Source organism: Camelina sativa, chromosome 5 (genome assembly GCF_000633955.1).
Source record: "Camelina sativa cultivar DH55 chromosome 5, Cs, whole genome shotgun sequence".
NCBI lineage: Eukaryota > Viridiplantae > Streptophyta > Magnoliopsida > Brassicales > Brassicaceae > Camelina > Camelina sativa.
In genome coordinates, this window is record NC_025689.1 from 2,689,970 (window position 1) to 2,713,302 (window position 23,333).

General features: G+C 37.7%; 7 protein-coding genes across 9 annotated transcripts; 3 read left to right on the plus strand and 4 right to left on the minus strand.

The window, feature by feature from the left end:
* On the minus strand, positions 46 to 1,700 carry LOC104788805 (F-box/LRR-repeat protein At2g42720-like). The gene is made up of 3 exons (XM_019245167.1): positions 795 to 1,700; positions 418 to 558; positions 46 to 336 (listed from the first exon to the last, which is right to left on the minus strand). The coding sequence occupies exons 1-3, from the start codon at positions 1,698 to 1,700 to the stop codon at positions 46 to 48; spliced, it is 1,338 nt and encodes a 445-aa protein (XP_019100712.1).
* LOC104785095 (50S ribosomal protein L1) lies at positions 5,794 to 8,681 on the minus strand. Its single transcript, XM_010510234.2, has 10 exons — positions 8,075 to 8,681; positions 7,487 to 7,564; positions 7,302 to 7,343; positions 7,113 to 7,215; positions 6,864 to 6,928; positions 6,724 to 6,768; positions 6,512 to 6,619; positions 6,340 to 6,427; positions 6,199 to 6,245; positions 5,794 to 6,116 (listed from the first exon to the last, which is right to left on the minus strand). The coding sequence occupies exons 1-10, from the start codon at positions 8,648 to 8,650 to the stop codon at positions 6,039 to 6,041; spliced, it is 1,230 nt and encodes a 409-aa protein (XP_010508536.1). The 5' UTR covers positions 8,651 to 8,681; the 3' UTR covers positions 5,794 to 6,038.
* LOC104785096 (sec1 family domain-containing protein MIP3) lies at positions 8,798 to 12,628 on the minus strand. Its single transcript, XM_010510235.2, has 7 exons — positions 12,362 to 12,628; positions 12,070 to 12,213; positions 11,706 to 11,855; positions 11,040 to 11,483; positions 9,345 to 10,880; positions 9,188 to 9,256; positions 8,798 to 9,088 (listed from the first exon to the last, which is right to left on the minus strand). Exons 1-7 carry the CDS (start codon positions 12,407 to 12,409, stop codon positions 8,960 to 8,962), a joined length of 2,520 nt encoding a protein of 839 aa, XP_010508537.1. The 5' UTR covers positions 12,410 to 12,628; the 3' UTR covers positions 8,798 to 8,959.
* Positions 13,448 to 15,102, plus strand: LOC104788807 (phospholipase A1-IIdelta-like). The gene is made up of 3 exons (XM_010514587.2): positions 13,448 to 14,045; positions 14,202 to 14,576; positions 14,872 to 15,102. Exons 1-3 carry the CDS (start codon positions 13,461 to 13,463, stop codon positions 15,100 to 15,102), a joined length of 1,191 nt encoding a protein of 396 aa, XP_010512889.1. The 5' UTR covers positions 13,448 to 13,460.
* On the plus strand, positions 15,320 to 17,606 carry LOC104785099 (phospholipase A1-IIdelta). 3 transcript variants are annotated; one of them, XM_010510238.2, is made up of 3 exons: positions 15,327 to 15,741; positions 16,524 to 17,205; positions 17,286 to 17,606. In XM_010510238.2, the coding sequence occupies exons 1-3, from the start codon at positions 15,413 to 15,415 to the stop codon at positions 17,505 to 17,507; spliced, it is 1,233 nt and encodes a 410-aa protein (XP_010508540.1). In that variant the 5' UTR covers positions 15,327 to 15,412; the 3' UTR covers positions 17,508 to 17,606. The 3 variants fall into 3 exon arrangements, with proteins under 3 accessions (XP_010508541.1, XP_010508540.1, XP_010508539.1); XM_010510237.2 differs by having other exon boundaries at positions 15,328 to 15,751; positions 16,534 to 17,205; XM_010510239.2 differs by lacking the exon at positions 16,524 to 17,205 and having other exon boundaries at positions 15,320 to 16,423.
* Positions 17,562 to 18,967, minus strand: LOC104785097 (multiprotein-bridging factor 1a). The gene is made up of 4 exons (XM_010510236.2): positions 18,736 to 18,967; positions 18,262 to 18,345; positions 17,964 to 18,046; positions 17,562 to 17,862 (listed from the first exon to the last, which is right to left on the minus strand). The coding sequence occupies exons 1-4, from the start codon at positions 18,875 to 18,877 to the stop codon at positions 17,743 to 17,745; spliced, it is 429 nt and encodes a 142-aa protein (XP_010508538.1). The 5' UTR covers positions 18,878 to 18,967; the 3' UTR covers positions 17,562 to 17,742.
* Positions 19,618 to 22,356, plus strand: LOC104785100 (plant cysteine oxidase 4). The gene is made up of 6 exons (XM_010510241.2): positions 19,618 to 19,757; positions 20,167 to 20,475; positions 20,755 to 20,900; positions 21,443 to 21,596; positions 21,684 to 21,887; positions 22,037 to 22,356. Exons 2-6 carry the CDS (start codon positions 20,373 to 20,375, stop codon positions 22,153 to 22,155), a joined length of 726 nt encoding a protein of 241 aa, XP_010508543.1. The 5' UTR covers positions 19,618 to 19,757; positions 20,167 to 20,372; the 3' UTR covers positions 22,156 to 22,356.

The following is a 23,333-nucleotide window of genomic DNA, read 5'->3' on the forward strand; positions in this document are numbered from 1 at the left end:
AACCATAAGCATCCTCAGTAGGCTTTTGCTTTTTTATCTATTTGGTTAAGGTATGGCTTCGATCTTGCAGTTTGATGAAGCTCTTGGAAGCGTCAAAAGATGCTGTACATTGATGGGCACTTGGATGTTGTTTACAGCACAAAGTTTCAGCAGCTCAAGACATGGTAGCTTCTCTAAGAAATGCTTCACTTGTAACAGATCTCTTAGAACTCCTTGATAGCCCCATATCTCCAGCACTTTTACTCGAGAAGATGACAGGCAAGACGGCCTACCCTCCCAAGTTGCAGAGCAAACACATGCATCCCCACATTTTGAAGTTCCGTAGTGCTCTAGACCCTGATGTATAAAGGAGACAAAGTTATAGACATATCGGTATATACGGCGTTTAGGATATGTCAGTCTGCTATCATGAGATACCTTGAAGATGAGAGTTTCAAGATTTGGAGAGTTCTTGATCAGAAGTGGCAGAACTTGCCATCCTTGCTTCTTGTCACTTGCGATAGATAGACAGACAAGGTTGTCGAACATGGGTAAATCTTGACCGGAGTAGTAAAACAGCTGCAACAAAACCAAATCAGCTGGTCATTACTCAAGTCATACAATATTTGAATCAGAAACTCAATTAAACGGATCCAGTTTGCCATCAGAAGACTGTAATGCCAATTAAGATCATACTACCACCACAGGACTTGGTGAAGAAGACACAGAACCTAACCAATCTTGGTCTATCCTTATTTTATTTTATTGAGCAGCAAATGACTGTTACAACAATAAATAAATAATAGAAGACTGACCTCAAAAGCATCACTAGTTAAGTGAAGGACCTTAACATTTCTGATTGCAGTGATGAGATCCATCAGGTCAGCAGAAACTAAATGAGCATATCCAGCTCTTAGTGCCCTTAATCGTTGTTCTTCTACCCAAAGATTGAGTCTAGCTTCGATGAGGGAATCCAAGTTAAGATTTGCATACTTGCTCCCAAATATACAAGAAAGTTCCAAGTAGACAAGATTGGGAACATCAAGAGAGATGATGGGGATATTAAAGAATCGGATGCGTAGTCTCCTTAGAGATGGAGAAGACACAGAAACACACTTTGTTTTCCAACGCATATCATCAAGAACCAGTTCTTCAAGCAAAGGGCAACGAGGTAGAAGAGTTTCAAGGACATCATGACCTCCTTCTAAATCAACAGTGTCAAGACATAAAGTCTTAAGCATAGGAAGATAAACATCCTGATGAGAAAGCTTGATTTTAAAACCACGTCCTAGCCTCAGCTTAACCAGTGTCTTGCTCTTGAAGATCAACAAAGGCACATGGTGACGTTCTCCTTGGAAAGTGATGAACAGATCAAGATCCACAAGACCACCAAGCTGAAACACATTGCATATCCAGTAATGAACACGAGATGGGTCTATTCCAAATAGATGAGGGAGATGAATCTTCAAAGCGAACTTCTTTACTGGCGACTTGCCTCGCCGAATGAGCAAACTCTCCACAAAATCCATGAAATCTTGGGAATGGTCATGCCGGTATTGAATAGCCTCATCAAGCACATAATCAAGGTTAAGACTTGGATTCAAAACAAACACATTCCTCCACCTATGAGAGAGTAACGAAGTCGAAGCAGCATGTTTTGAGGGGAGAAAGGATAAGATGTGCCCAAGAACCTCATCTGGTAAAAGGCTGAGCCTATCCATTACCAAACCCTAAAACACAGAATCAAAAAGACACGAAATTTCAATAACTAGACTCAGAAACAGCAGCCACAGAGTTCAAAGTTCCATTTTTTTTTTTGTATGCCTTGGATTCAACGAGAGATAGTGATCTCAAACCATCAATACCCAAAGAAAAAACGTACCTTGCTAACCGCAACAGAGGCGGCGGCTAAATTGACGAAAGCTCTCAAAACTCAATCCCAAATTAGGGTTTTGGAAATGGGAGAGAAGAGCAGCACATCAGCGGTCGAAATTGTGAAAAATGAGAGGAGCAGGGCAAGTTTAAAAGTCGTCCGCGTCCAAAGTATATCAAAAAGACCCGCCGAGGAGTATTACTACCAAAACGACGTCGAATTAAATAACACTCGTTTTGGTTATACTGTTATTGATCGGTCAATAGGTATGGAGGGATTTGACAATATATTTAGTGCTAGTCAAACATTTTTTTCCCAGTTTAGTAGTGGTTTGGTTTTATTGGCTTAAATACACTTTTAGAAAATTACTATAGAAACCATTATTTTTATGATCTATGTTTGGGTTTTGGCTTAAATAAGATACTTAAAAACGAAACGGATAGGAATACAACACATAATCATATAGTGGTGCTAAGTTAAGCATTATAACGAGAAAATACTGTGAAGAAGAGATAACAAAAACTATATAACAAGCACCAAATCAATGACTATTGACTAGATCAAACAGATCAATCTCGATTTCGACGCATGTCCCAAACTGTTAGAGGTAAAGCTAATAATCGACACGGCTGATTACATAAGTTGATAAAGAGTAATCATTATTATTACGCGGAGAACGAACAATAGTATATGTGAAGAAGTGTCCTCCTTCCAACTTCCAAGTGTGTCGAAGACACCAAGTCTATATGACTAGTATAACGCAACAGAGGACTGAAAGAGAGTAGGTATTGCAGTTATATCGTGAGCCAAAGTTGTAAAGAAGAATTAAGGAAGAACGACAAAAGATCTAGTGGACTCCAAAAATACATTATAATTTCGACGAGATCGGCGTAGCAGTTCAAATCGAACCATGAATTCTATAAACTTTAGTTCGTCGTCTCCATCTTCTCTAACTTTCAGTTTCCTTTTCACTAGACACTAATCACTCACGTAAACAGTTATATTGATCAATGTTCAGAAACCACCATTTATAGTATATTTTAAGTACATTCTACAACTTTGGTAAGTGAATTTAACGGTGTTTTTATAGTTATAGATTGATCAATATGGGCTTATTACAAACGGAGAAGAGTAACTTCTTACTCCTCGAGATGTAAGCTGGAGTAAACTAAGTAATAGGAATGGAAGTTAAACTGATTTAAGTCTAAATAAAAGCACCATATATCTTAATCAAACAAAATTTGTTTGCTATGAGTGGAGAAGAAAGATTCCTGGACTCACATAGGCATCATCACATGTCATGACAATTTAACATTTGACTTCTCAAGTCTTAACCATATATATAGATTGTATAATCATAATAAACACATCATATCTCTTTTGGAGGATCATTAAACCAATATATTGTATGCTTCTTCACTTTCTTCACTCCCTCGTATAGTCAGTCTCTCATATACCGACCCTCCGGTATATCCATCAATATCCTTTTCAGTTCCAGTATTCCTTAACTGATACCAAAACCGAAATTGGTTAACGATCTCGGACGTGGGAGCTAATGAAGAAATATATTATGATATATATTTGATAAATATGATCCTGATTGGCGTATAAAAAATGTTGTGTTTGTATTGTTCATAAATAATCTATTTTTGTATAATATCAGTTTAAAATGATAAAATAATTTATATTTAGCTTGGTGGATATGTTTGCCAGTTATCATTTATATATATATCTATGTAAACTCACATTTAGAAAATGGTATACAACCGAACAATTATATGTCAAAAGAATCTATTATCTTAAAAGATTCTTTTTCTTTTGTACTCAATCTCATATTATTTTGGTCAAATATGAGTGGAACAACTTTAAAAACTCTCAAAGTTGATCAACTCTTGTACAAAAATATATTTGTAACCTCATTGTTTATTGAGAGATTAACGGATAATTAACTTACCAGTTTAGTCTAGGTAATTAAATGTATTCAGTTATATATTAAACACAATTATCAACTACAAAACTTCAGCAACTAACACAAAATTTCAAATGGTATATAAAAGACTTTTCATATTGAATTATGGGTTAGCTTTAATTATTGAATCTTACCCCAACTACATCAAACCTAACAGAGTCCAGCCACTAACTTGTAAAATTCTACTACATTTTGAAATCCACTACCTAACCATAACCTCCATATCTTATCTCCCAGCAAACTAACTTCAAATTTCTTACCCATATGATCTAACAAATCAATTTTGCCAAGGATTATTACACAATAATTTGAAATCTTAACTAGGGCGGCGCTACATTGCGAGTATTTACAAAAAAAAAATTTAGTATAAATATAACTTCTAAATTATTAAATCATATTGTTTGAAATAATTTAAAATGCTTTTGACGTCTTTATATCCTACACATTCTCTACATTTCTCTTCTATCATTCTCCTTCTTCCTTTTTTTATTTCTCAAACCAAAAAAAAAACCCAAACACAGACAAACAATGTCAATCTCAACCTTCACCTCTGCTCTGTTCTTTCCCACCAAACCTTTGTTTCCTTCTAACAACAACACCAACACCAATAGGGTTTCACTGAAACCAAAGCGAAAGCTTGGTCTTGGTCTTCGTTTGGTTAACCAAAAGAAGATGCTAGCTCCTCTTCTTGTGAAGAAGAGAGGTGAAGATGAAGATGAGAAGGTCGATGATGATGAAGCTAAGAAGAAGCTTGAGGATGAAGATGAGAAGAAGGCTCTTGCTCTTGCAATGTTTGAAGAAGTTCTCAAACATGCTCAAAAACACCCGCGAACTACGTGATTGTCCCAGCCACCAGACTTGTCGGAAGTGGAACGGTTATTTCCACTATGCCATGAGAGTTCTTTTTGGATTTTCCGACATAAAAAAACCTCTGAAGAAGTTCTTTCGCCTCCATTGTTGAACATTTGCTGAAGAAGTCTCTTCTGTTATAGCATATGATCCTTTAGCCTTCACATTAAAGACCAGAGATGAAACTAACTGAAGAGTTCTATGAGAACTTGAACAAAACTTGAACAACAAAGCAATTCTTCGACTCATGGGTGAAACTAACAATACTAATCAATTTGATCTGAATTTTGTAAACACAATAAACAATATTTAATATAACTTCTAAATTATTATCTCATATTGTTTGAAATAATTTAATGTCACACAAGATTATGTTTAGCTTTTTTGAATCACACCATGCATAAGCTTAATGCTTTCTCTCATATTTTTCTTATAAATTTAATAATGTATTAAATCATGGATTATAAATTGAAATTACAAGCAAAAAAATTTTTAGAATTCTCTTTAACTTTACGTTACTTTTTATGTGAACCAAACCAAAATTTAACCAAAAAATTGAATCAAACCTAATTAATTAATCAGTTCAATTCAGAACAATTCCCTCCAATTTAAACTAATCGAATTTTTGGGGTGTCTAAGCTTTTTTTTTTTTTGGTTCAAAAGGGTGTCTAAGCTAAAATTGATAAGTCATCCACATGCATTACTACTTTTCCTTTCATTTACTACTTCAGATGCCTCTTCACCATTCTGGTCATGATCCTCCTCACCGTCTCAAGTAAACTGATAATGTAGAGCGTGGAGGTGGATGAGTGTTATCATTTTAGGTTGTAGAAAAGAGGTATCACAACGTTCCAACATAATGTTGGTTTTTTATTAGTCTCCAACTAAAACAATGTATTTTACAGTAAATAATGTAGTACAGTCTTAAAGAATGGATACCAAAATTAAATGAGGAAAATGAGCAAGCTTAGAAATCATAAATTCTCACTTTGTTTATACTGTAGATTGTTAAATTGATCAGTCTATAGGTATGAAGGGATTGACAATACTGTATATTTAGTGCTATCAGAGACTTGATTAGTCAAACATTTTTTTTTTAAATTGAGAGACTGAAGTGGTAATGGAAACAAACAAGGACAAAATTTGTTGTCTTATTCAAGTGAAAGGCCTTTATGGAGAAGTGGATGATAAGCGCTTTTCAAAAACAGTAACAACAAAGGTGACTAAAAGATACAAAAGCCAATTCGATCAATTGAGCAATAGACTACCTTAAGAAACAACAAATCATAATGTTTCAAAGATTCAGCATTTGGAAACAGTTGGCAAACTTTTCCTGGATAATTTAAGATTTATCATTTGGAGCCTACTTCACTTGAGCTGCAATTTGGTATGAAGATCTGCTGCTCTAGATAACGACTGTATCGATACTGGATAACCCTTTCCCATCTGCAAAAGCAAATTCTTTTAGGCTTAATGGATTCCAAACGTGTTTCTAGAAGGAGACATTGGGTTTGATATACAAGCTTACCGTGCTGCATAAGTGGAATGCATTGACATAGCCAGCATATTTTGAAGCTGCAGAAAGAAAAAAAGCAAAGACAAGTACTCTCTAATCAGCCAAACAATAATCTCTTTCAACAAAAGTTAACAAGTTCACGGTATGACTTACTCTTTTTCAATCCGGCTGGCTTTGCTAGCAAAAGGGCGTTCATGAAAGCACCAACATTCTCTCGTAAAGCGTCTTCAGGAAAGCTCATCTGGTTTTCAGGAAAGTGTTCGTTGTTAAGAATAAAGCTAATGAAAGTCAGATAAACTTCTAAGTCTTTGGGAAGAGATGTCACCTTTCCAAGTGGCACATGAAGAATCGAAGTTTTATCCATTCTAAATTTGGTATGTCCAGCTTTTGCGTCTTTGACTGCTTTCGTAACATCCTTGGTCACACTACCTTGCTACACAACAAGTATAATATTCCTTCAAATTAATTTAAGGGCAAGAGGTAAGCATACCAACTGATTCATTAGAGTAAGATGCTGAGTGAAAGAATCAAACTCACTTTGGGGTTTGGCATCAAACCGTGATTGTTAAGAATCCTTGATATCTGCAAATAAGCACAAACCATATGTATGTTATGTGAGAAGATGTCGCATCCATCATGTTCCAAAGAATTTTATATAAGTGCTCATATCCAAGAACCTTGTAAACACGGGGCATCATTTTTGGAGTTGCAAGACATCTATCAAAGTCGATCTTGCCGCTTTCTGCAGATGGAGTTATAAGTACAGATAAATAATCTAGTATTGGAACACAATTCAACAAACAAAAAGATTGTCTCGAGAAATGAGATAAGTTATGACAGAGCCAAATGCATGCATGTTCAATTGTTCATTAGATGTCAGAAGTGAATATCCGAGGAGGCTGAAGTAAAATGCATTGGTTCCTTACTCAAGATTTCTTCAATGAGCTCAAGACCACCAACGACATCAGCTCCTGCAGCTTTTGCATCCTCTGCATCAGCTCCCTCGGCAAAGAAAGCCACTTTCACATCCTGAACAAGGAAGATCATTTCTTGTATTATATAAGTGGCTGGTAAACAGAAATTTCCATCATGGATTAGAAAGACATTTCTTTTACCTTCTTAACAGAGTGGGGTAGAGCCAAAGTACCACGAACTATCTGCAGTTTAAACAGTGATATCAGTCAGTCTAGAAATAAAGCCAGGGAGAACAACTGTTTCTAAGACTAAATGATACAAGAGAAATTTAAGAACAGGCTAGAGAGATTTATGTATTTCCAGAGAAAAGAAAATCATCAAATACCAGCTCAGATCTTCCTTTTTCAATGCCCAACCTCACGTGCGCCTCAAGAGTTTCATCAAATTTAGCCTTCGCATTGGCCTGAACCATTCATCAAAACAGCATCAGAACGGAAAAATATATGAATTATAAGGAATGCACAAATTAATGAGTCCATATTCACGTTAAAGCATCGCTCTGTCCTCCCTCACACTACTTGAAAACCAACTCAGCAACAACCATTACCAGTTTACAAAATCCACAACTCTTAACAGTACCATCATTAGACAAAACTTGCAAGATCTATTTACTCATTTAAAGTTCCCTACGTAAGAACATAGCCCCCTCTAAACTAATCCACAGCTCGCACCAAAGCTACCAAGCCTTCTATGAGACGTCCTATGTTTACATCATAAAATCAAATAATCCCAATGATCTTAGCATCCTTTATAATACTCATTTAAAGTCCCCTAGCTACGAAACAAGTAAAAGACAAAAAATCCTTTGACACAAAAAAGTTCATGGAACCCTAAATAGTGTAAAGCTTCCATTCTATTACAATGGCAGCTTAGTTTGAGAAATCAATCATGTGGGTGTAAACTGAATCCTGACCTTAATCTCTCTAATGGCCTCCATGAGATCGAAAATAGGTTTCTTTCCATGTTTCAGCTCTGGTTTAAGCAAAGTCGGCAAAGGAAGTGAAGAAGTATCCTCTTCAACAGCATTAGCTCTTAAGAACCTTCTTCTAGCTCGATTCTCTAATTCAATCCTCTTCCTCTCTCTCTCCATCTCCTCCGGAGTTCTCTCTCCTTCATCTTCACCGGCGACTCGATCCTCAGGAAGCGGAGCCACACGCTGAGCGTAAGAAACCGGATTGATCGATTGAGAGTCTTTCACGTATCTGATTTCTTCTCTTGTCCAGCTCGAACGGTTCGCTGACTCCGAGGGTTGGTTCAGATTCTCCGCCGATTCAACATTGGTTGGTTCGGGTTTATCATCTTTGGGTTTGGCGGCGTACGAGACTGGCTCGATTGTGACGGGCTTTTTGTGAGATTCGTTTGAATCGGGGGGAGACGGGTTCGAAGCGGATGGTGGTGGTGAGGAAGAGAAGAGTCTTGGGATTTGTTGAAATCGGATGGTTAGACCTTGGCGGCGAGCTTGAGAGAGTAGAAGCTTCATAGCTGCCATTGTTTCTTCTCACTCACTCGAGGTTTTTCGTGTGAAATGTGATTTTTTGGGGTTTAAGAGGATTTCTCAATTTTATAACTTTAAAGCTTTTTCTGTAAATGTTGCAAAGATTGAGGGACCAAAGATGTAAATAATTTGGCGATAGAATTATTAACGCGCTTATTCACAATTCATACCCAATTCTCTTGTTTTCTTTCGAAAATGGAACTATAGTTTTATAAAGTTAACATTTGATCATATTTTTTCTAATACATAGCTTTACAAGCTAATAACAGAGGGGTTATGAGAGTGAGGTTTGTTTGGAAGAGATCAAAAATGGCTGAACTGTCCAAGCAATAAGTCGAACATGTCGTCAGGAGTTAGAAGTGTCGTTCCTCCAATAACAAGATTAGTGTCCGGTCTTCCGCTCTCTGATACAGCCTCTTGAGCTTCCAAAACCTTTGACAATGGAGGAAACAGTGACAGAAACAGTTATTAAAAAGATGGTCAGGCCTAAGACATATGAATGAGATTTTTTTTTGTGGTGAAGAAACTAACCTCTAAACCATTGATTCCTCCAATGACAAAGACAAGAATGACACTCTGGTCTGCTAGACTCGGTTTTGCCTGCAGTAGTAATACTGACATCAGTGTCTATCTTGTGGAGGATGGCGGAAAGATTAAAGTATAGGTAGAGAGAAATGGTCTAACAAACCTGACCAAGACCAAACCTTCCAAACCCGCTTTTTAAAAACCTTCCGACAGTAGAAGAATGGTATTCTAAACCAGGTATCTCTTGTTTGCTCAACACTTTTGCTATAAGCCTGTAGAGTAGCCCTTTGTTTCCAGAAGGATCGCCAGAAAAGTTGTTTTCTGAAGCCAATGAGCCTTCTCTTAGTGGTAGATTCCTTGTTCTTAGACTCGATAACTTGTGGAGAAACCTAAATAAGCTGTCTACTCTATCACGCAAATCCAGCTTCAGCTGCATATCGTCATAGGACTCATCTGCTTTACTATTGTCAACGTCTTCCTCTTCCTCGTCACCCCATTTTCCCCATGCATCATCATCAAGAGCATCAATGTCTAAGTGATCATCAGAGGGGCTTTCTTTGGTTTCCTCTGACTTGAGACGATTCAATCGGCCCTCAAGCTCTTCTGTCAACCCATTCAGAAACTTGAGATTTCCAACTGATGGATTCTCGAGAACAGCATCGACAATGGCTTCTTTTAGAAAATGCTCTTCTTGCCAAGAGAAAGGCCCACCTGAGCCAGATGTAGGGAAATTTTCGCCAGCAACAATGTAACCAACAATTGTAAGGAGCAGGGCATCGCGAAAATATAGCAGCCCTCGTGATGAGGTATCTGCTTTCTCATTTTTCTTCGCTTGAAGTTCTGCAACAGCGCTTTTGTTAATCAGGTCACTAATTTGAGCAGCCAATCCCTGACTCGTATCACCAGCACTCACATTTAACATCATCTCCGCACTACTAAAAGTATCCCATTTGGCACTTTGAGATTCATCAAGAGCAGCAGCTGTAGCTGCCGCTAACTGAATAATCCCTTTGTTTTTCAACAAAGACGACTGGCTTTGGGACAATGCTCTGATCATGGCCTGGAGCTCCGGTTTTGTAGCATAACCAGGACGAGCTCTCACGTTAACAGAGATATTTTCGCGACGCAGAGCCTCTTGAAGCCATTTCTTTACCAGTACACTTCCATCCTTTGTTTTCCTATCAATCATGGCCTCTAGGTAAGGTGTTCCTCTAAAACATTCAGTAGCGACTAGAGATCCATTTAGTAGTTCAGTCCAGTTGGTAGTAGATTTCTTGTCACATTCATTAACCAGACCTACATTTTGTGGATCAGAAGTGTATGAATCCCAGCCACGTAAAAAAGCTTCAACTCCTACAGGAAAACCAGAATCCCGAATCTTGCTTGGTTCTTCATTAAGCAGTTCCCCAAGCGGCACTTGAACATCAAGAGAAGGACGATTGATGCTCGGGACCCCCTGTTTAAGCTGTGCTTGTGAAGAAAATCTTTCTGCCCGAGGCAAAGATGAAAAGATACGGTCGAAAAGTGAATCTCCGTGACAGCAGGGAGTGGTAAGATCAAGTGTGCGGTCAACAAGTAACAGGCCGGCAGATCGCTTGCGACGCCCTACATCATAAAGACTTGATGACATGTCTGTCAGAATCTTTCCAACATTCTTTGATAAGTCACCAAGTGAAAATATTTCCAACTTCAATTCCATCTACAATTTTTAAAAAGCAACAACATGGTCACAAACTTCAGAAAAAGTACAGAACAAGTTAAATTAATGAAAAACAAGCGAAACAGAGATCTTCTAGTGTTCTAGCTCACGTACTTCATGAACATCATGAATAATAACGACTTCTGCATTTTTAATTACCTTAAGAGCTAGCTGGTAAAGAAAATGTGCGGTAAGAGTTGCACCAGGAGGAACATCATCAGTATCAGACATAGATCCAGTACTTATGGGAGGCAAACCAAAACTAAGAGAATCCTCATGTTGACGGGACAAGGAAGCTTCTGCGACTGATCCTTGGGAAGGTAAGACAAACGCTCGAGGAGTGAAAGGACAAATAATCAAGGGGAAGTGGTGCACCGAAACTACCAAACCTTCTACACCACCTGATGAACCATCTATATTTTCGCTAATGATAGGCTCCATAGTAAGGGATTCAAGTGCAGAAGAGAAATTAGAAACCCCTTTGTCTTTAGATATCTTGTCGCTTTTCTTAGTATGTTCATTGTAATCCTGAACAAGTAAGGTTTCGTATTCACGATACGCATCTGGACCTAGAGGCGAATCAGGGATGGCTGAGTGAGATCCCTGTACAACGTTCAAATTAATAAAGTAATTAGATGATATATCTTCAGAAACGCAAGAAAACAAACACCTATTCTGAAAGAGCCTTATATATGGAATATATGGAATATGAACACCTCTATCTTCAGTAGCATGAGATATGCCAATATAAATGTCACTTTTCACCAGGTAAAAGAAGAGATAAAATAAACGAATGAGACCAAAGATAGCGTTTATGATGAGCACCTCTGAAATAGACGTGAATACTGTGCAGTGCTGAACAGCTTCATGGGAGCTTAGACACCGTAGCATATATCGATGAGCATCATTGAGAAGCCGAGATGTCATAATCACAATTCTCTTCGCACAATCAGTCTTTGAATTCCAATCAGCCACCTAGAGCACAATGCATCAAAAAGTCACATCATCATAAGAAATAAATCACAATATCTCTCATTGTCTAGGTAACATAATTCCCCTTTATACCAAAAGTATGGAATCGAGAAAAAGCAAACAGAACCATTACAAGAAATAAAGAAAGCTACTACAAAAACACAATCTAAGTAGTATGCCATCTTCATTAACCACATTAAAACCGTAACGAGCTTACCGCATCTAGAGAAGTCATGTTTTCAAGACTGCAGACAGCTCGAGCACCTAGTTCCAAGAACAAAGGGTAAGCTCCTGCAAATTGAAAACTCTCTGTGCAGCCAGCATCAATATACACTATGGCATCTTTGACTTCCTCTTCTATCTGCAAAACAAACACATTTATCAACAACACACATAAATAGAGCAAAACAAGATCATTGAGAAATCGTAATGATTAAGGTGAAGCAGATCAAAACGGATAACATAATGAGAAGACGAACAAAAAAAAAAGTGAATTCCGATTTTCTTACTTCGCGGATCGAGTTGAGACAAGATATCGCGACATCGACCAAAGCCATTGCTCTCAGCTACGTTAATCGCTAATTCAAGTACGAGGATTTGATACGATTGGTCGAGATATACTGAAATCGCAAGCTAGAATCAAAATACTACTGTGAGATGCGTTATCTGAATCAGACTACTGCCTGAACCACCGGAGAAACACCGAATTCGCTTCGCCGGGAAATTTCACCGACGACGAGCATCGTAGCCTTAGCTTTTTGATATCGTTCGTATGATCGTATCGCTTTGTTGGGCTTTTTACCAATTTTTGGGCTCTAAAGTTATCTCTAATAATGGGCCTATTTACTTCTACAACTCATTAAAACTCACAAAATTTAATTCTAAAATTTATATTATAATTATTTTTTTTTCTCTCTAACAAATAGAATTATAGAAACATATCTTTGCAAATTAATGTAACACATGATAGATAAGTTACTGGTTTTAGGGTGCATTTGATGTTTTTAAAGAGTGTAAATGATGATTAAAGTATAATGTAAACATAAGTCAATGTAAATTTAATATTAGGTGTTGACAAGTTTACTAGTGAACACTAGCATATTCTAAGGCATATATATATATATACACAAGATTAATTCATGATTTGAGTTTTAGCATTTGATGTTTTTATGGTATAAATGATAATCAAAGTATAATGTAACCATAGAAACATATCTCAAATCATGGGCCTATTTATACTTCTACAGCTCATTAAAAACTCACAATTTTTAATTCTAAAATTTATACCATTATTGTATTTTTTTCTCTCTAACAAATAGAAACATATTTTTGCAAATTAATGTAACAACACATTAAAGATACGTTATTTGTTAGTTTTTAAGAGTGTAAAATGATAATCAAAGTATATAATGAAAAGATAAGTCAATATGAATTTAATATTAGGTGTTGACAAGTTTACTAGTGAACACTAGCATATTCTAAGGCATATATACACAAGATTAGTTCATAATTTCATTATTTTTAAAAAGTAAAAGTGGCTCTCACGATTATATAAGCAAAAATCTCAAGTGTTTTAATTTACACAACATTCACACAAGAAATCAAATCATGGTCGAGCCAACATGGGAAGAGCTTCTCGGTCTAGACAATTGGCAAAACCTATTGGAACCACTTGACCACTCACTTCGCAAACTCATCCTTCGAGCCGGCGACTTCTGTCAAGCCACTTACGACACTTTCATCAACGACCAAAACTCTATCTACTGTGGAGCCAGCCGTTATGGCAAACCATCGTTCTTCCACAAAGTTATGCTCGACGATGCGAGACACTATGACGTCGTTTCGTTCCTCTACGCTACAGCTCGTGTCAGCGACCACGAGGCCTTCTTCCTCAGCTCCATGTCTCGTGAGTCTTGGGACCGCGAGACTAACTGGATCGGTTACATCGCGGTCACGTCTGATGAACGGACGGCTGAGATTGGAAGGAGAGAGATCTATGTTGTGTTTCGTGGGACAACGAGGAATTACGAGTGGGTCAATGTGATGGGAGCAAAGTTGACTTCGGTTAAAGAACTCTTGATGGATGGTGGGGATGGACCTGAGGTTATGCTTGGATGGTTCACTATTTATACGACAGCTAACCCAAACTCACCCTTCACCAAGATGAGTGCACGTTCACAGCTTCTCACCAAGGTACGTAGTGAAATTTTGAATTAAATTGATTGCTAGCGTTACCACCAAAACATTATATTGAACTTATTATTACGTTTTTTTTTAATTAGGTTAGTTTTAAATAATTTTGATTCAGTTTGTTTGATTTGGGTATAAATGCTAACTTGGTACGAATAGATAAAAGAATTGCTAGAGCTATACAAGGACGAGAAACCTAGCATAGTGTTCACCGGACACAGTCTAGGTGCCACAGTTGCGACTCTCGCAGCGTTTGACATTGCGGAAAACGTTACAAGCGGCTATAGCGATGTGCCGCCAGTGACGGCTATTGTGTTTGGTTCTCCGAGAGTTGGCAACAGAGAATTCTCCGACAGAGTCAAGAGACATAACAATGTGAGAGTATTGCACGTGAAAAATGAAATTGATCTCATCACCCGATATCCAGCTAAAATAATGGGGTACGTCAACATTGGGACCAAACTTGAAATTGATACGAGAGTTTCACCTTTTCTTAAGGAAACTCATCATCCTGGTGATTGGCATAACCTTCAGGCAAGTCATTCTATTTTGCTTCATTTCAGCGTAAACTTGAATATGATCAGATTTTAAACAAAAATATGATCAGCATTTTGCAATAGTTTTTAATATTTTTTCTAATGAAATTATTAGTCTTTTAGAAATCTGAATTAGTTCTTAGTTAATTTGTTTTCACATAAAAACATGCATGCAAACACAAAAGCTTGACGTTTGAATTTGAACCATCAACCATCTAGTCACATGCATGTAAGTAGAACCGACATTAATTGGTGTTATTGTTAATGGTTATGGTTTGGGGTGGGATGCGCAGGCGATGTTACACGTAGTAGCGGGATGGAACGGGAAGAATGGGAAGTTCGAGATGAAAGTGAACCGAAACATAGCCTTGGTTAACAAATCGTGTTCACTATTGAAAGAAGAATGTTTGGTTCCCAAGTGTTGGTGGGTCGAGAAAAACAAAGGCATGCTCAAGACAGAGGATGGCGATTGGGTCATGGCCACTCTCGACGACGAAGACAAGCCCGTTGTCGAGTTTGATTAGAAACAAACAAACAAAACGTGTCTTTTCGTGTGTATCTATCGATTGAGTTGGTTGGTTGAATTTTCTTTTCTCTATCTGATTGGGTTTTTGTTACTCTCTTTATTTTGTATGGTTGAGAATGATGTGGAAGATTGTTATAAATACTATATGCCAATAATATTCCAACACCATGGATAACCTTTTATCACTATATGGGTCACACAACCACTTGTATAAAGTAAAAGAACATAATTAAGAAAAACAATATTGTTTTATATACCCAAGAGCCAAGAGTCACTTATTATCTCCTCACTCACACAAAATTTCTCTAATGGCTACAACAACATCATGGGAAGAGCTCTTAGGTTCAAAGAATTGGGACACTCTCTTAGACCCATTAGACCAATCACTTCGTGAACTCATCTTACGTTGCGGAGACTTTTGTCAAGCCACCTACGATGCCTTCGTCAACGACCAAAACTCCAAGTACTGTGGAGCCAGCCGCTACGGCAAATCTTCTTTCTTCGAAAAGGTCATGCTCGAATCCGCTTCTGACTATGAGGTTGTAAGCTTCCTCTACGCCACAGCTCGCGTTGCTCTCCCCCAAGGTTTGCTTCTCGGCTCGCAATCACGAGATGCTTGGGACCGTGAGTCTAACTGGTTTGGCTACATTGCTGTCACATCTGATGAACGGACTAAGGCTTTAGGACGCCGTGAGATCTATGTAGCTTTGAGGGGAACGAGTAGGAACTACGAGTGGGTTAATGTTTTGGGGGCTAGGTCCACTTCAGCTGACCCATTGCTGCGTGGACCGGAGAAGGATGACTCTGGTGTAGTCGAAGGTACGACTTTTGATAGTGACAGTGAAGACGAAGAAGGGTGCAAGGTGATGCTCGGGTGGCTCACAATCTATACTTCTAATCAACCCGAATCGAAATTCACCAAGTTGAGTCTACGGTCACAGTTGCTAGCTAGCATCAAAGGGCTCTTACTGAAGTATAAGGACGAGAAACCGAGCATTGTGTTGACTGGACATAGCTTGGGAGCTACAGAGGCTGTTCTAGCCGCCTATGATATAGCCGAGAACGCTTCCAATGATGATGTTCCGGTCACTGCTATTGTATTTGGTTGTCCACAGGTTGGAAACAAGGAATTCAGAGACGAAGCAATGCGTCACAAAAACTTGAAAATCCTCCATGTAAGGAACACGATTGATCTCTTAACTAGATATCCAGGGGGACTTTTAGGGTATGTGGACATGGGAATCAACTTTGTGATCGATACAAAGAAGTCACCGTTCCTAAAAGATTCAAGGAATCCGGGGGATTGGCATAATCTTCAGGTAAGAGTCTGCTTCAACTTTGACTACAAAGATACTACAGAGACGAAACATTTACATATTCCATTTCCATATATGTGCAGGCGATGCTACATANTAACTGGTTTGGCTACATTGCTGTCACATCTGATGAACGGACTAAGGCTTTAGGACGCCGTGAGATCTATGTAGCTTTGAGGGGAACGAGTAGGAACTACGAGTGGGTTAATGTTTTGGGGGCTAGGTCCACTTCAGCTGACCCATTGCTGCGTGGACCGGAGAAGGATGACTCTGGTGTAGTCGAAGGTACGACTTTTGATAGTGACAGTGAAGACGAAGAAGGGTGCAAGGTGATGCTCGGGTGGCTCACAATCTATACTTCTAATCAACCCGAATCGAAATTCACCAAGTTGAGTCTACGGTCACAGTTGCTAGCTAGCATCAAAGGGCTCTTACTGAAGTATAAGGACGAGAAACCGAGCATTGTGTTGACTGGACATAGCTTGGGAGCTACAGAGGCTGTTCTAGCCGCCTATGATATAGCCGAGAACGCTTCCAATGATGATGTTCCGGTCACTGCTATTGTATTTGGTTGTCCACAGGTTGGAAACAAGGAATTCAGAGACGAAGCAATGCGTCACAAAAACTTGAAAATCCTCCATGTAAGGAACACGATTGATCTCTTAACTAGATATCCAGGGGGACTTTTAGGGTATGTGGACATGGGAATCAACTTTGTGATCGATACAAAGAAGTCACCGTTCCTAAAAGATTCAAGGAATCCGGGGGATTGGCATAATCTTCAGGTAAGAGTCTGCTTCAACTTTGACTACAAAGATACTACAGAGACGAAACATTTACATATTCCTTTTCCATATATGTGCAGGCGATGCTACATATTGTAGCTGGATGGAATGGGAAGAAAGGAGAGTTTAAACTGATGGTGAAGAGAAGTATTGCTTTAGTAAACAAGTCATGCGAGTTCTTGAAAGATGAGTGTTTAGTGCCAGGATCTTGGTGGGTGGAGAAGAACAAAGGACTGATCAGAAACGAAGATGGTGAATGGGTTATTGCTCCAGTTGAAGAAGAACCTGTACCTGAATTCTAATATTGTATTCTGTACTTTATTCATGTTAAATCAACAATAAGCAGTTCAATTGTGTGATGAAAAGACCTTCAAGTTATTTATATTGATATGAGTTTACGAGATGAGTGATTCCATCAACCAAAGACACATTCAAACGGTTTTGCTTTCTTACATCAGAAAAGATTCATCTTGGCAGAGTTACGGTATTAGATCAAAGCATTGATTCTTGTTACTTACTACATCATTAGGACTTTGTTCACTTCTTTCCACGAAGCTTAGCTCCAAGTGCTCTCTCCAGCTTAGAAAGGATTTGCTGGTTCGGTATTGCTTTGCCAGACTCATACTCTTGAATCACTTGTGGCTTCTCATTGATGATCTACACAAAGAAACAAAAAAGAGTTTAGTTTCTGTCATGAACCAAGTTACATAAAGGGGTACTAAATAATAAGATACAAACAGAGAGAAGGATAAAAAAACCTGAGCAAGTTGGGACTGGGTTAGCTTCTTATCTGTTCGGGCTTGCATAATCGCTTTCTTTAGCTCAGTGGGCACACGTTCATCTGGATTCACAGTTGCATAAATCAATACATAAAAGGTTCCTCATAGCTAAAACGATCAAAGACTCAGGGGTGATACAACAGAACGAAAAAACTCTGTGATTCCAACTCATGTCAGGACAAACATAACGAACCTCATATTCTCAGATTACAGAGCATGAGCCACTAGGGAAATCAATTCACAATAAGTAGCAAATGATTAGAGAGCTAAGCCTTACGAGTAAGGTTCTCAGTGTCATCATCAAGCCTTTTGGTGTTGAGAGATGTACCACTTGATGCAGCCTTGTTGGTTCCAGCATTGACTAAATCCAAACAACACACACACAAACAAAATCAAATGTTAGATGGAAGCCATAACTGGAAACTACACATTAAAAACAAGAAAAAAAAAAAAAGACTCAAGAACCAAAATCAAACCAGCAGAAGTTAAGCTATCAAACTAATATGAACAAACAACTAAACCAGTAATACAAATACATCGGAAATTTCAATTGACAACAAATATAAACCCTAAATCATCGATAAGCGTTGAAGGCTAGTAACTTCTTCAATCAAGAACAAAACCGCAGCTCAAAGCTCTAATAGCAAAATCAATGAAATAATCTAGAGAGAGACCTAAGCAAGCTCTAAGATAGGATCAAACCAGAACAAATACAATCAAATTAAGAAATAAAGAGGAAGAAGAATCGAACATTTTCTGACGGTCTCGATATCGGCGCCGGATCGACGAGCGGCATTAACAGTTTTCTCGTCACGCTTAGCGGCGGAGTTAGGGGCTTTCTTACGGATAACAACGGGCTCCCAATCCTGAGTCATTGGTCCAACTCCTGCCATGGCTTCCTTCTCAAAATTTGCTGTTATGCTACTTTTGACAAATTCTAGGGTTTCTTTCTCTCTGTGTAGATGAACAAACAGATTATTTAACAAACAAAAAAAAGTTGGGTGAATAAAATAGAAAAGCAGTGCGTGAGCTTCACGCTACTTTTTTTTTTTGTTTTTTTTTTTTCTCGGATGATTGATTTTAACAAAATTACATAACAAGACCTTTTCAATGTAAACTTTTTTTTTATTAAGACTTCTCAAAGAAAAAGACACTATCAAATTATTATTATTATCATTTCCTAATTTTTTTATAACCAATGAAAACTATATGTTATTTTGTTATTTTCAAGCATAACTTCCAAATTATTTACTCAAAAAGATACATAAGATAACTTACCATCTTTTGTACTATATTCATAACTAATTCTCATGTATACAAAACCAAATATATTCATAACTTCCCAAAAAAAATTTACTAGCGAAAAATTCAAAATTCAAGTCTTTTTATTAGAAATTTGATCAAATGAATAAAATTGTTCAACTAGAATCATCATAACCACATGAATTATGTGTAGTTTGGTTTGTAGTTTAGTGAAGAAGGGGGTAATCTAGTAAATTTAGTAGTTGGGGGGTCCTAGTTGGTGAAGAAAAATATCTGTGGGCACATATGGCAACACAATTAAGAATATTGGATCCTCTTTTTATTTTTATTAGATTTTTTTTTTTTTACTCTTTACTTCAAATAAAAAAAAACGGACAAAGCAAAAAAATAAAAATAATTACTCTGACCTCTCTCTCTATCTCTCAGCTCTCTCTTCTTCATCATCGTATTCAACTTGTACCGAGATTGATTCTATTTCTTCCGGATCTTACGCAACCACTCTCACCTCAGGTTTCTTCTTTTGTTTCTTATGGCTTCCTGTTTTTAGTTCTTGACACGCATCTGTTGTTTTTTAATGATGGTTGTTTGAGAAATCGAATCTCTGATTATTGAAAATCTGATATTACATCATGTCTTCTGAGATTCTCTTAAGCTAAATTCGATTATATCCTGTTTCCAAACCTAAATGTTGAGCCTTTTCACTGTTGTTGTTCTGAAATTTTTTTATATGTGTAAGCCATGTTCTGTGATTGAGTTATAATGATGGTTTTGTGATCCAATGCTTATGTTTGATTAGAACCCATTTGCACTATGCTCATTTTAGTCGCAGTTTCCTACTAAAGCTATCTTTTTTATTGAGATACCTTTTAGAATTATATATCAAAATCCTTTCTTTTTGTTCTTTGCCTTGTTGTTTCAGGGGAAAAAAATGTCTGTATGTTGTAGACTTGAAGAAGACGAATTTGGTTATCTTTCATGAAGTTTTAGTATCATCCGTTAGTTGTGTTTAGAAAAACTGGGAACTGCTCTTTTCCTCTGTTGTCATTGAGAAGTTTGGAGTCCCTTTTTTTCGGAAAGGGGGACGTTGCTGGTTAGCTTGAGACTTTTGGAATTTGGTAACAGATCATGCCTTACTTTGCTCAGAGGCTTTACAATACTTGCAAGTCCTCGTTCTCTTCAGACGGACCAATATCAGACGAGGCTCTGGAGAAGGTTCGCAATGTCTTGGGTATGATTATATATAATATATATGCACTTATCGTTAACTCTTTGTCCAGTGTTTTTTTTCAGTTTCTAGCATCTTTTATTTGGCTCATCATTGTCATCCTTTTGAGTGCTTGCGACAATTACTTGTTTATGAATTGTGTGGACCACAACATGTGAATTAGTATATCTGATCATTCTGCAATTACCTTATTTGAGTGTATTAGTTTAGGTCTCACTTTAGTCTTAAATATACATTGGTCCCCTGTTGCACTTACAGACTTATTGGTATTCTTTGTTTCAGAGAAAATCAAGCCATCTGATGTTGGCATCGAGCAGGAAGCTCAATTGGCACGGACAAGGTCTGGTCCTCTCAATGAACGCAATGGAGCTCTTCAGTCTCCCCCAGCGATAAAGTATCTTCATTTGCATGAGTGTGACAGTTTCTCTGTAAGCATACTGATTTGTATACTCTATGGCTGATTAGTATCAAAAAGTTTAGTTTTTTAAAGATTACTGATGGCTACTACGAGATAGTCAAATGTGGGGTTGAAAGGGTGCATCTTATGTGATCTAGTTTAAGATGACTTAGATAGAACATTGCATAAGAGTCCCAATCTAATTTCCTAGGTTTGTATAGGAATGCTTCTGCTTCGAATACTATGCCAAAAAACCGAACTTTCAGTAGAGCAAGGTTCGAATGCTCTGTAGCCTGAGACGGTTGATATTTAATATTCTCTTTTTCCGCATATTCGAAGTTAGGGGAATAGGGGGGCATCCAAACATGGTCTTTGAGAGAACCTCAGGAACCCATCATTCAAGCCATGAGCCTGAAGTCTGCAAAAAAGCCTATGACAAATGATCTAGAAAGTATGAGTAAACACCGTTTGAGTCAATTCTGAGTCTGTCTCTAGTTAAAGGTTCTATCTCTCTTGTACCACCCACCAATGATGTCTCTCAGCTGGTTCGTTTTGTCTATGTTGTCAAAACAGATAGGAATTTTCTGCATGCCACCCTCTTCTATGATACCTCTTCATAACCATCCAGGCATGACCGTTCTAAGCAAGCTCGTTTATGGTTCAATGCATGTGAAGTCATATGATTGGCTAGAGCCTGAACTGACTGAACCAGATGATCAATTACAAGGTAAATGTTGTGTTTCCCTTACTCTCTCATTTTAAAACCAATCACTCTTCTGGTCTAATTGTAAAACTCTTTTTGTGTCATAAGCAGCAAGACCCGCTAAACTGGTGAAAGATAAAGAGATGACGGCTCCAACCCCAGCAACAACATTATATCCGAAAAGTGGTGGCAACATTCATTGTTTCAAAGCCATCACGCATTGTGCTATTCTTGACATCTTATCTCCACCTTACTCTTCAGAACATGATAGGCATTGCACTTACTTCCGGAAATCCAGAAGAGAAGACTTACCAGGTAACACAACTAAGCTCCTGAAACACAAGATTAGAAAATTCTTATACTTAAGGGGTGTTCAATCCAAATGAACCTCAAAAGCTCCGATTGTGAAACCTTATTAGAATCTTTGAATGATTTTGACTTGGTGGGATTTTGAAACGGAGCAGGTGAGATAGAAGTGGATGGGGAAGTTGTGACAGACGTGACTTGGCTTGAGGAATTTCAACCACCTGATGACTTTGTGATAAGACGAGTTCCATACAGAGGTCCTGTTATTAGAACTTGAATGATATAACAACTCTCTCTTTACTTCTTTCACATAAATTTGGGTGGGTTTGGATTTTAATTTTTTATATATTATTCCTTTTGCGAAATAATCTGAAAATTTGGGGTCTTCTTTTTATATTGCGAAGGACGGGATTGTACATACCAATTTGTGATACGGTGTATCAGTTTCATTATATTGCAAAATATTTCTAATGGTTTTTTGTCTTCGGTAGTAGACTTCTCAAATGGCATCTTTTATCTTTTACAAATTCCCTCGAAAGAACGAGAAGGGTACGTCACACCCAGTTTTGTAGGTTGTGCATTTGATACCGAAGTTGTGACTGATTTGGATATCGGAATACAGTTCATTGGGGTGTGATTTGACTGTGTTAAAAAGCATAGTGGATAAAGCGCGTCTTTGGCTTTTTTCTAGGGACCTTTTCTAATAAGCCCCACAAAGCAAAATAGACCCAAGAGGCCAAGAATAATCAAATTGTGCCTCCACCGTTAGACTATGTTCCATTCCATCACGCTCTATCGTTTCACTAAAAAAATTTCATTTGATAATTTAGCTTGGTGATCAAAAGAAAGAAGATAATTTAGCTTTCTACTTGTTCCCTTAGGGTCCTCATGTAAAAAAATCTTAACTATCGATTTCGGAGATGATGAGTTCATATATATAGACTATAGTAGTCGAGTGGTTGAAGCATGGAGTTGAAAGACTAGTGTTCAAATCTTTGCATTGTGATTTTTAATCATGATTCGTTACTTCAGACATCTTAAAGGTTATGAATATTCGTTTTTTTTTTACTGTTCTTGGGAGTAGTCTTGATGTGAAACATGTTAAAAACTTAGAAGAGAAACCATTACTACGTTAATTTGTAACTACTCTACAATGTGTTTTTCATTTTTCATCATCTCCAAATTAATCTATAAAATTTGAGAAAATAAAATATGGAAGCTAATAATCATATGAGGGTCCTTGGTAAAAAAAGATACGTAGGCATGTGATGGAGGAAGAATTCGAAGACGGTGCCTTATTTTGCGGCGATTCTTTAGGGCAACATGCAGAATTTTTTTAGCTTCTTCTTGCATGCATTACTATATAGATAAAATATATATCATCAACTGGACTAGATCAACGTCCTTTTCTATTCAAAATTTAAAATATAGTATATAGGTATAGATCTCGCTGCT

Excerpts from the sequence above, each read along its gene's own strand:
- LOC104785096 (XM_010510235.2), bottom strand. The coding sequence starts at position 12,409 with ATGGCTTTGGTCGATGTCGCGATATCTTGTCTCAACTCGATCCGCGAA. Across the intron at positions 11,856-12,069 it reads ACATGACTTCTCTAGATGCG|GTGGCTGATTGGAATTCAAA; the intron begins GTAAGCTCGTTA and ends ATTGTGCTCTAG. Across the intron at positions 9,257-9,344 it reads GAAGGTTTGGTCTTGGTCAG|GCAAAACCGAGTCTAGCAGA; the intron begins GTTTGTTAGACC and ends TTACTACTGCAG.
- LOC104788807 (XM_010514587.2), top strand. The coding sequence starts at position 13,461 with ATGGTCGAGCCAACATGGGAAGAGCTTCTCGGTCTAGACAATTGGCAA. Across the intron at positions 14,046-14,201 it reads GTTCACAGCTTCTCACCAAG|ATAAAAGAATTGCTAGAGCT; the intron begins GTACGTAGTGAA and ends TGGTACGAATAG. Across the intron at positions 14,577-14,871 it reads GTGATTGGCATAACCTTCAG|GCGATGTTACACGTAGTAGC; the intron begins GCAAGTCATTCT and ends TGGGATGCGCAG.
- LOC104785097 (XM_010510236.2), bottom strand. The coding sequence starts at position 18,877 with ATGGCAGGAGTTGGACCAATGACTCAGGATTGGGAGCCCGTTGTTATC. Across the intron at positions 18,346-18,735 it reads TATCGAGACCGTCAGAAAAT|TCAATGCTGGAACCAACAAG; the intron begins GTTCGATTCTTC and ends GTTTGGATTTAG. Across the intron at positions 18,047-18,261 it reads TGACACTGAGAACCTTACTC|ATGAACGTGTGCCCACTGAG; the intron begins GTAAGGCTTAGC and ends CTGTGAATCCAG.
- LOC104785095 (XM_010510234.2), bottom strand. The coding sequence starts at position 8,650 with ATGGCAGCTATGAAGCTTCTACTCTCTCAAGCTCGCCGCCAAGGTCTA. Across the intron at positions 6,428-6,511 it reads TTCATGTGCCACTTGGAAAG|ATGAGCTTTCCTGAAGACGC; the intron begins GTGACATCTCTT and ends CCTGAAAACCAG. Across the intron at positions 6,117-6,198 it reads CATTCCACTTATGCAGCACG|ATGGGAAAGGGTTATCCAGT; the intron begins GTAAGCTTGTAT and ends TTGCTTTTGCAG.
- LOC104785100 (XM_010510241.2), top strand. The coding sequence starts at position 20,373 with ATGCCTTACTTTGCTCAGAGGCTTTACAATACTTGCAAGTCCTCGTTC. Across the intron at positions 20,901-21,442 it reads ATGAGTGTGACAGTTTCTCT|ATAGGAATTTTCTGCATGCC; the intron begins GTAAGCATACTG and ends TTGTCAAAACAG. Across the intron at positions 21,888-22,036 it reads CAGAAGAGAAGACTTACCAG|GTGAGATAGAAGTGGATGGG; the intron begins GTAACACAACTA and ends GAAACGGAGCAG.
- LOC104788805 (XM_019245167.1), bottom strand. The coding sequence starts at position 1,700 with ATGGATAGGCTCAGCCTTTTACCAGATGAGGTTCTTGGGCACATCTTA. Across the intron at positions 559-794 it reads TAACTAGTGATGCTTTTGAG|CTGTTTTACTACTCCGGTCA; the intron begins GTCAGTCTTCTA and ends GTTTTGTTGCAG. Across the intron at positions 337-417 it reads TTGAAACTCTCATCTTCAAG|GGTCTAGAGCACTACGGAAC; the intron begins GTATCTCATGAT and ends TTTATACATCAG.
- LOC104785099 (XM_010510239.2), top strand. The coding sequence starts at position 15,413 with ATGGCTACAACAACATCATGGGAAGAGCTCTTAGGTTCAAAGAATTGG. Across the intron at positions 16,424-17,285 it reads GGGATTGGCATAATCTTCAG|GCGATGCTACATATTGTAGC; the intron begins GTAAGAGTCTGC and ends ATATATGTGCAG.